General features: G+C 36.5%; 1 protein-coding gene across 2 annotated transcripts in view; it reads right to left on the reverse strand.

The window, feature by feature from the left end:
• Positions 1-10702, reverse strand: part of AKNAD1 (AKNA domain containing 1) — a 12636-nt gene extending 1934 nt beyond the window's left edge. The window contains exons 1-14 of one of the 2 annotated variants that reach the window (XM_030953019.1): positions 10564-10702; positions 8935-10097; positions 8195-8254; positions 7756-7885; positions 7502-7653; positions 7336-7395; positions 6733-6866; positions 6262-6388; positions 5416-5579; positions 4033-4118; positions 2676-2798; positions 2478-2588; positions 1565-1646; positions 599-746 (exon numbers count right to left, since the gene is read on the reverse strand). In XM_030953019.1, coding sequence (XP_030808879.1) covers positions 599-746; positions 1565-1646; positions 2478-2588; positions 2676-2798; positions 4033-4118; positions 5416-5579; positions 6262-6388; positions 6733-6866; positions 7336-7395; positions 7502-7653; positions 7756-7885; positions 8195-8254; positions 8935-10020 — 2463 coding nt within the window. In that variant the 5' untranslated portion in view covers positions 10021-10097; positions 10564-10702. The remainder of the gene's footprint in view (positions 1-598; positions 747-1564; positions 1647-2477; positions 2589-2675; positions 2799-4032; positions 4119-5415; positions 5580-6261; positions 6389-6732; positions 6867-7335; positions 7396-7501; positions 7654-7755; positions 7886-8194; positions 8255-8934; positions 10098-10563) is intronic. The other variant, XM_030953020.1, reaches the window with a different exon arrangement.
• Between the last annotated feature and the right edge of the window lie 164 nt (positions 10703-10866).

The raw sequence follows: 10866 nt of genomic DNA on the forward strand, positions 1-10866 counted from the left end.
GTTGGAAATAATAAAATGTAGCCTTGTTAATAGTGAAGGCAAATGTATACATAGGTACTGGAAAAAGATGATGTTTAGGTTTTGTCCGTGATTTTCACTCTGAATACATGTTGAGAAGTAAAACTTGAGTCACATGATAGACTGCTCTAAGATTCAAGTTGGAAGTATCTGTTAATCATTTCTCTCTTTGTGTATTCATTTGAACTGAGGGATATTTACACCTTTCTAATGTATCAGCTCCATTGTGGTGAATGTTTTTGGTACTGAGAAGGCTTTCTTGAGGTTTTGATAGTGGTTTGTCTAACTAGGCTTTATTTCAGTATATGAAACACAATTCTAGAGATAAGATCCAGTGCTATTTTTGGTCTGTTTCACCTTTAATACAGGGACTGAGTTGCACAACAAGCACAATCTATATGAAGAAATATAGTAACATAGAAGCCAAAATGCTTGGGGTTTGAACTCCCTCTTGTCTTACACATGCTTAGATTGTAGGAATCAGCTTGCTAAGGATGGGATGTTCTACAGGGCCATAAGGTATGGAGGTAATCCTTTCAAGAAAGATGTGTGGCTTTTAATTTTCACTCAAAAGTCTTACATTTGCATAGGAGTCACTGACATTTCTGTCTCTGGTGTTGATTGCAGATTTTCTTTGGGCAGATTTCTTACTGGGTGTGTATTGCTGTGAAAGGATCATTTTATCATATGTGCTTGAACAGCAGGTTTTGGCAGCCACAAAGGATTTCCTAAAGATAAGATATATAGAATAAAATAACATTTAAGTAAGAAAAAGAGCTTCTAAACTATGAATCACATACATAAACCTTGATAGCACTTGGTTGCAAGTTAATTTTATGGTAAGTAGACTTTTCCATGGAATTGTAAAGCACAGTCCATCATTATTTGTGTTCTATCTGCATTGCAATAAAACAGAAAATGTTCTAGGATGCAGAGTAAGAAAATTTCTCATAATAGCGGCACTCTGCTGCTGCTGCAACTTTCTCTCAGTGTTCTATGCCACTGTGCAGCTTTCAATTGCAGCTGCTGAACTTCCAGGCAATTCCTGCTATTGAGTAAAGCTGTCAAAATACTGTGACAAAACTTGTTTGCATTTCAGTCTAGTCTGTGCTACTATTAGGAATCCAGTTTATTTCTGTCTCATGGTGTAATTTAATATTAAGAGCAATTAAAAGTAGGATTATTACTTATAGAGCAATAGTTGGTAGCAAACAGAGCTGCATGCTAATAATACAGGCCTGCTTTTGAATCTTTGAATGGGAACATCCTCTTAAAGTGAATTCTTTTTTCATTACTAAATGTGTCAGCTAAAGAAGTTATGTTTTTACTCTTCATTACATTAGGAGTGAAGAACTAATGTAAGAATTGTTTACACATGTTCCTCAAGCAAATATTTTAATTTCATTAAAGAGTGAAATTCTAATATACAACATGTACTGCAAAAGCTAAAATATTATTCCTGCTTACGATACCTTGTGTTTTTTCCATGCTGAATCTTCAACAATGGGGTTTTCTATTGTACTACATAGTTATTACTATAGCTTACCTTTCATGAACTCTGGCTACAACTTCATCTGGCTGACTGGGTTTTTGAGCCTTTTGAGTGGAGATTCTCTTCTGTGAATAAGCTGGAGTTGTTGAGGCCATGTATAAAACCAAAAAAAAGGTAATTTTCTGTGTATTTTAACTTTTTTTTTCTCTTTAGCATAAGTTAAAGACCAAGTAACTATCACTGCTGAATAAAACTTGAATATATTTAAAGTTTTTTGTAAATGAGGACAGATTAACCTTTTTGTGTTTGCTCTTGAGTTTAGTTGGCAAATGGAATGCAGATTTATATTCAGTTTTATGCAGTGAAAAACTGCAGTGGGGAAGTGTAGAATAATCAGTGTCATAATCCTAATAATGAATACTACTTTGATTTGTAGTTTCACAGGCTTGCTAGAGACAAATAGTTAATTTCTGCTTTCATCTTGATGAAATTTTATATTTTTCTTTAAGCAATTTTTTCTTATGCTAGAGAGAGTCTAAGTGACTTGAAAAGGTTCATGTTCAGATGATTTGATTTTTTTAAATTAGGCTCCCCTTGACTTTGCTGCATGTCACACAATATGAGGATAGAGCTGGAATTTTCTTTAGTATTTGTTTATACTACGTTAGGTTAATGGCTGGCACTATAAAAGCTGGCACAGTAATGCCTAATTTTCATATCCTTTCATGTGGCTCTGCAAAATGAGATATTCCTGCCATAAATGAAATATGAAAGGGATTCCACTCACTAAGAACCAGGGAAAGTTAAATCTGTTGTGCATGGAGATTAAACTTGACCAGGTGTGTAAAAGTTGGATTTACAGTGCTAATGAGTGCTTAAACTAAATTAAATGTGGCCTGGTGTGTGCAGTGTGGCTTTCTGCCCCTAAAAAGCCAGCCTGTGTTTGTTAATTACCCATCACACTTACAGGATGAACCAGAGCTGCTTTTTCTACATAGGGTACAAGACTGAGCAGACGCTTTGTAATTCCTGAGTTTTACTTGATCTCTGCTTCCCCTGGGGCATCTGCATCTAAGTCCTGGAAACCAAGAGATGTGTGGTTTAGAAAAATAAAACTACAAGCAGTGTTTCCTTGTAGATGTTCATATTTTTGCAATCACTGTACCTTGTTTCTCTCCACATAATCTCATATTTAATGATTTGTAACTTAGAGTGTCACAGTTGACAAGGTCCTTGCTTTGTGAATCATTATAAGAATCACAGGCTGAGAAGTCTTCTGAATCACTGCCTAAAATTCAAAAAGTAAGTTAAAAGGGTCTGAAATATGAGAAGCTTTGGCTAATGTACTCAGGTAATTATTTGGCTTTCAGCACTGTAATTTCAGAGCCTTTTGCTGCCATTAATACTACTGCAATTTGAGGAAGTACTTTTCACCCCCAGGAAAGTGAGGATTGAGTTAAAGATTAGGTTTCAGCCCTGTCTGCAAGCTTTGAATGTAATTTTCTGGTGGTGCTTATTTTCAGACCAAGAATTGTTGGCTTTTTTTTCTTTAATGATGTTCTCCATGTCCTTGTCCACAGTGTTATGGGAACAGTGCAGCATAATAGGAATGGGATGAGAATTTGAGCAGTTCTAGTATGGCACTGCTTTAACTATTGCACCAACCAGTACAAACAGTAATCCCAGGATGCTATCTTAAATTAAGAGGATATCACAAAAAAGTCAAGGACAACTGATTGACAAAAGGTAAGAAAACCTGGATATTCAGACTTAAAACTGAATGTAGGACAGCTCATGCTGTTCTCCTTTAGTTGCAAGTTACTAAAAGCTTCAGAATATTCTGCAGTGGAAAGGTAAAATTGTTTTTAAGCAGAAAAATGAAGTTGACTCCAAAAACTGAAAGTGGATGTACTGATATGAAGTGTCTCAGTTGTCAAGCTTAGAATCATCTTCTAGAACATTAAATAAATGCAGATCAGAAGAAAAAGCAAAATCAAAGCACGTGTGTGCACGTCACTGTCATGCTCTTGAAAGTATTAGCAGTGGCAATATTTGGAAACTTATCTAGGAAGCTGAATTAGATTTATAGAGTAATTCAGGTTGGAAAGGACTTCTGGAGGTCCTCTGATTCTCTCCCCTCTCAAAGCAGGCCCAGCTTAAAGGAAGTTGCTTAGAACCCTGTCCAGTTGAGTTCTGAATATCTCTGAAAGTGGATATGCCACAGCCTCTCTAGAGCAAACTGTTTCAATGCTTGAGCAAGTTAAAAATCTTTCATTCATATCTAACTGAAAATTGCACTGCAATGTGTCTGTTGCCTCTTGGTCTGTCACTGAGAATTTCACAGTGAATTTGACCTGGTGATCTTTTTAGTTTCCTTTTTATTCTCAGTGTTTTGTGCTCTGCTAAGCAGTAACATCTGTTAAAACTACAATTTTCATGTTGAGACATAAAAGGAATGTATTCCCAGGATTCTCTAGCAGGTTTAAGCATGGTTCTGACCTTTATATGCCCTCATGACTTACTCAGGTTGGTATCTGATAAATCAGTTGGTTTTCTCTGCTTGAAGAGTGGAGATGTTCCAGTTTTTCCTTCCTGGATATTTGTATTTCTTTGAGCATGGAAACAAAATATTTTTATTGTATATTAATATTTCTAGGATGAGACTTACAAACATCTCTAATACATCATACTAATGATTAATTACTTTACGAAGAATAAATCATATTTATTCACAGAAAGAACTTTACTTGTATCAGTTATCTGAAAAGTTGGTAAGCAGAAGTTTAATAATTAACTAGTTGAAAAATAATTAACCCTTTAGTTAAAGGACACATTCTGACAAAAGCATCCTGACTTCCCACAAGTGTTAAAAATGCTTAAAAGTAGAGATCTTGATAATCCTGCATTGGAATAATAAAGTAGTATGAAATCTTAGCTACATCCATCTGTTACCACTGATAGTATTTTGATACAACAAACAATTAATATGATTTGGTATCTTAGTAACTTTGAACTGTTATTAAGGCTTTAATGCCTTTAGATAATTAGAGGAATATTTGAGATGTACCTTCTGAAAGAAAAAGAACAAGGTTCCTCGTTTGAGTTACCTGATGTGTATTTTTAACTTAGGGTGTATGGGATCGCCAAGTTTATTTGGAATATTTTCTGCCTGTTCATGAACATAATGATCAGAAGATTGAACTAATAGTCTTTCAATTACAGAGAAAAAAGTGGAAGCTAGGTGAGTTTTACTAGACAACTATTAACACCTACCCTACAAAACAATCTGACAGAATTAGGTTAATATGACTGTGCTCTATGCTGCACTCTTTTCCCAGAAGCTCTGCTTCTCTACTGGAACTTACTTCAGTTCTCTTTTTTTAACCTTAGATTGGTTAAGGGGGGACCACTTATTTTATTTTTCTAATATCATTGAGATGTTTAACACCTATCAAATGCTTCCCAGGAGGGTGGAGACGGTATTTAGAGTTTTCACAAGGTTTTGATTGTTAATTATGTAAGGATCTGCATCCCTCCCTTTTCTTGTTTAATTAAAAATACCACACAAATATTGGCAAATTATCTTTTACTGGCACTGTACTCTGACTAGTTATTCACATCCTGAATTTGTGTGGCTGCCATGAATTTTATACAGATGATTTAACTCCTAGGTGCAAGTGATGGTGGTGTTTTAGCTTCAGGAAATACTTTCACACTGAGAAAGGCAGGAAGACCAGGCTAGGAGGAATTCTTGGATATGCAGTTATAGAATTCTGTAGAATTTTTATTCTGGAAATATTAATGTTGCTTTTCAGATTTCAGTCATCCTAATTTTCTTATTCAGCAATTAATTTTATGTATGTTTTTATTAAAAATTCAATGGCTGTTTCCAAGTTTTCACTTACATGTGCAGACAAAGATTGCACTTTTTGCCTTCTAAAGAAAGTTGATTTGCTGGTGGGATTACATCAGTTGTCTGACTTCTTTCTCCCTCATGCTTCTTGTGAAAAGATGGAGTTTCAGTACTTCTTGTTTGTGGAAGATCAGCAGTGCTTGAAACTGCGAGGCTCTGTACAAAGTAACAAAGCACAGGCACAGGAATAGGTGGGCCTTGCATTGCAAGGAACGACTCCTACCAAACAGCATCTCCTCAGGTTCTTACCATTTTTCTCTGAAGCCCAAGTTACCCAAAACATTGGTTATGGAAGCATTTGTTGAGACTTACCTGTAGATTTGTAGAAGACAGTAAGATTTTTTTTGGGGGGAGGATAGTGTGAATGTGTATTTATGATCTGGGAGAAAATATTACCATTCTTAGGAGTAAACGGAATTTTCTGTAGCATAATACTGTTTGGTCTTCTAGTAATTCTGCAGCTTAAGATTTTGGACAAAGTAATCTTGGACAAAGTAATCTTTCCTCCCAGAAAATGATAGTGATTAATTCCCCAAAACAGCTTTGCAGAAGTTAAATTAGCTACTCATATTTTGTTACTGTGAAATAAATGCTTTTGAAACTGAAATGCTAAGAACATTCAGTATAGTTTTGTTTTTATACTTAGGTTTCTGTTACAGTTAATTACATATTATGAAGTTAATATTTCATTTTAAATATTTTCTTTTGAAGTAACATGCTATATAAAAGCATCATGCTCTTACTAGAGGAGAACATACAATCACAAAACTACACTTGGGTTCTCAAGACTTTCATCAATAAAACAGAATAATTGTAGTGTTTAATAAAAGTCAGTTACCTCACAAAAAGACTGGGCAGATTCATAGGAAGTCAGTAATGATGACAGGCTGCCTTTGCTGGCTTCCATTTGTTCTTGAATGTCTTCAAGCAGCATGCCAAGTCTGAATATTCCTCCTTCCACCCTTCTAAATCCAATCACAACTCACAGTTACTTAAAGCTCTCTAAAGTGATCTTTTATTTCTTACCACGATAACCATAGTGGACATGACAGTACGTTTCCCGTAAAATAAAAAAATAAAATGTATGGAGTTGTCAGAGTCTCTTTTAAGTATTTGAATTAATCAAGCAGATATCAAATTACAAGTAGGACATATAAATCCCAAGGTGAATTTTGGCCAGACAACTTACAGTTTACCACATTAAGATAATATTTTCATTACAGGAAAACTCTGATGGATAAATGAAGCAAAATCTGTAAGAGAGTCAAAGAAAATATACTGATGTACTACTTAGCACTTCTCTTCTAACCTCTCAGGATCAAACTCTCCAAGGTTGATAGGCTTGTCCTTGTAGTTCTGCAGCTGTAAGTTGTGGTGCTCTTCTCTAGCTTTTAAATAATTTCTTTCCAAGGCATCAAGGTATCTTTTCAGTTGATTTAATGCCTTCATCAATAAGAAATATTTCAATATAAAATGTCATGATAACTTAGCATAAGTAGCTGTCACTATGTCTTGCTATGTAAGCCAGATGTTATTTGCAGTGCTGTTGGTAAGAATTTTAGTAGTTCTCTGAATTGAAACAGGACTGCATATTTCATATTCACCTAATACTCTGTGCTGCTCTATTATGTCCAAGTAAAATAATAAAAATTATTTCTGAACTGATGCCCTACATGTCAAAATTCCTAACTTATATGGCATCTTTAGGCCTTTTATTAACAGCTTTAAGTCAGAATCCTTAAAAGATTTAAGAATTTGTCCACCTACTGAACACCTTCATTTTTGCTTCCTAATCTCATACCTTCAGTCTGAATTGAGAAGAGTAAATATCCATTTCAGGTAAACATCAAGAAATTATAAGTCTACAGCCATTTCAAGTGTATTTCAGCTCAAAATACATAAATTAATTTACCAGATATTTGTCTTGTAAAAAAAGTGTTTCCTGGATCACATGTTTAGAGAAGTCTTCCACCTTCAAGACAAAATATTAGACTTAATAATTATGTTTAAACCAATTTACCAAGAGAGTATGGAATTTGAGCATCAGTGCAAAGTGGATATTGAAAGAGAGCTCTTACTTTCTTAGTCAGTTGCTCTGTCTGATCCTTTAGTATTTGAGACATCTTTTCTCCTAGCGTTAGTTCTGGCAGTGAATCAGAAGGATTTAGACACTGTGCTTTCACTGTCCCAGCTGCTGGTAGAGCTGATGCTGCTGTTTCAGGCTGCAGTCCTATGGAATACAAGGGAAGATTGGTCAATTGCAATTTTGGCCCAAAAATGTAATCAAATTATATTAAATAGTCATTTGCATAGCTACTGTAATTTTATTTACTTGCTTTAAGCAAACCATGTGTAGGTTGTACAGGGACAGGAGCACGTAATGTGATGCCATCAGGTGGTGTCCCAGTGTGTCCTGAGGAAATGGCAATGTTGGCATTTGCAAAGTCTGACTGAGGAAGTATCTGTTAAAATGAGAACCTTCATTATAGATACAATGTATAGAACACTTATGGAGCTGGACAAAAAACTTTAACTCAAAATACAAAATATTAATGAAATATATATTATTTTATATATTTTCTGAGTTGACAGATGTGTAAAGTGTCTCATTGTATAAATACTTAAAATACTTCTCTGTGTTGTGAAAATATAGAGGATTTGTATAAATGGGAAATACAATATGAAGGTGGTGAAATAGTTTTAGGGGGATAGTCATAGTGCTAGAGGTAAAGAAGAATGACTTTAAAAAAAAAGTATTTTGAGATATTTACCTTAGGATTAAATCTCAGATGGTCAATATGATTCTGGATGTCAGCATGCTGTGTCAGCATCTCATTTGCAGCCAGGAAATAATAGGGAAAACTATTAAAACTTGTTGTATCTCAGGCAATTTACTAAGATGTAAATCTAGGAACAGAATTAAGAACCTGTAAAGCTCAGTGAGTGAGCTCCATATCAGGGCATGAAGTTGAGCAGCAGTTATCTAATTACTAACAAGCTTTAAAATAAACTCACAACAGTAAGAGAAATACTGTCAAAAAAATCCTTTGTCAATAAATACCAGTCTCAGTAGCTGAAGTGTGTTAGATGTGAAAAAAGGCAAAGATGTCTTAATGTAGGTACAGTAAAAAATAAAATGTTGTTCTTAAAAATGTATTTGAACTATTTTTTGTGAATTTAAATATTTAAAAATAACACTAGAAATAACACTTTATAGTGGATTTCCTAATGAATTGATAGGATGCTTTATCATCCCAAATAATGCTCCAGTGTTAAATACTGGCGTATTAAAGAATACTCAGTCTTTAAATAATGGTAATGACAGTTCTGTCTCAAGTCAGTCCCACAGAACTTTATTTGTAAAAGTAGTTTTTGAGTCAGATGGTGTACTCACTGATACCTACAGAGTGCCTATAGAGCTAGTCATGTTAGATTTTATGGGATAAGAACATCTTCTTACAATAAACCACTCTTACCCAGGATGGAGAATTTCTTCAAGCATCCTAATTACCTGTAGCTGTCGCAGCAGTTCTGAAATACTCCTTTCTTCCTGATTCTCTACTTCAGCAGAATTGAAGTAATTCTTATTTTCCAAAATGTTGTTCACAGGTACTGATTTACTTTGCAAAATAGGAAAGGGTTTTTCTCTTGCAGTTGAAGGAACTGAGGTAATATTGTTAGGTTTTTTTGGTACTTGAACTTCTGAAGCAACTTCAGAGAAGTCAGGAAGGCAATAGTGAGCTTGCCCTTGGCCATATTTGAGCTCACAAGGTGAAACTGTTCTCTTAAACAGGGCTCTCTCATCTTTCATGTTTTGAAAGGTGTGTGTATCTCCAGCCTCATTAATCACTTGTGAAAATTCTTGTCTGCACCCACATTGACCAGAATAAAAAATAGGTTTCTTTGAAACAGATCTATTTCCATTTAATGAGTTTCCATTTTTGTCATGAGCCTGTACTTCTTTGTGCTTTTCTAAGGGATACTCCCCGGAGCTCGCTGCCCATTGTTCATACACTAAAGAGCCTTTGTGTTCTGAAGGCTCAGGTTTGCTCCCAGTGTCATCGATACTTTCAGTAAAGGACACCTCTGGTATTGTCTCACATTCAATTAAGGGGCATGTGCTTAGTAATTCTCCCCTAGAAAAATGACGCAGGAGGACCATGGACATCTTGGAGGTAGTTCCATGTTCTTTGCTGTATGCTTTACTGGGACTACCAACAGGTAATTCCTGCTGAAAGGAAGCTTCACTTCCAGGCATTTCAATTGGAACTGCAGTTGTTCCTCTGGTGCCTCTGTGATGACTGGAGAATTCTTCAGGCTGTAGAGGAGTTTCATAATTGGCTGCCGCTTTTATGTTTTTGTTATCTTCAGAACAGGCTAAGTTTAAAACACCAGAAATATCTTTTGTACAACTACAGGCATTCAAATTCTCTGAGTTATTGTTGTATTTACAGCTTATTCCTATATCTCCATCATAAACTAAGTAATCTTCTTCCTCTTCAGTTGCATCTGTGCTACAGCCTAATGCATCTGCAAATGAATTATTCATTTGGGCTTTCATCCAGTCTGGCAGTTTGCACTTTTTTGTAGTCTCCATATCCAGTTTATGTAGAATATCAATGCCATTGCTTTGCCGGTTGTGGACAGAGCTTTTATTAGTGCATGGATCAAAATCTGAAATATATGATTAATAGTTATTTTATACTCAAATACACATGACAATAATACCTAGTTATCTATATAATTAATATTTCATTATCTCCCTACTGTAGCTTTTTTAGAACAATCGTACTGACATGAATGCTTCCCTATTTGCACTAGTTTAAGTCTGCTGGAGGAAATAAGACACAAATGACAAAAGCATCGGGAACAGCAGCTGCTGCCAGTGTAGCAATCCCGCTGTAGTCGTGAAGACAAAAAAACTTGGTAACAGAGCCACGAGTGGTTCTAGAGTTCAACCTGAGGCTGAAAAAACACAAACAAATCCCCCAACCCCTTTCCGTTGTCACTCTAAAGCGTTTCTTTAGCTTATGCTCTAGAGAAAGATCGCAAACTTTTTTCCCAATTTACTTTTCGTCTCCGTGTATCAAATACGATGCAATTAATTAGCAGCTCAGCATCATAAAATGCATTGTTTCACCTTATCTGCAGTCGCTCGGGGCGGCAGAGGCGAGCTTGCAGCCTGTCTTTCCTATGGGCACCGGTGCAGCAGCGCGGCGGAGCCATTGCGCTCCGGGGGCACAGCGTGCCCGCGCCGCGGGTCGGTGCCGAGCGGTGCCCGCCCCTGGCCCGGTGCGCGCCGCCCGCCCATTGGTCCGTGCGGATGATGCGGCCGCTCCGGCCGTTGGCGGCCGCGCCCCTGGGGCCGGGCGCGCGCGGCGGCGATTGGCGGGTTCGAGGAGCGGCTGCGCGTGGGCGGGCGGGGCTCGCCGCCCCTCACGGC

This window comes from Camarhynchus parvulus, chromosome 8 (assembly GCF_901933205.1).
Source record: "Camarhynchus parvulus chromosome 8, STF_HiC, whole genome shotgun sequence".
NCBI classification, from domain to species: Eukaryota; Metazoa; Chordata; class Aves; order Passeriformes; family Thraupidae; genus Camarhynchus; species Camarhynchus parvulus.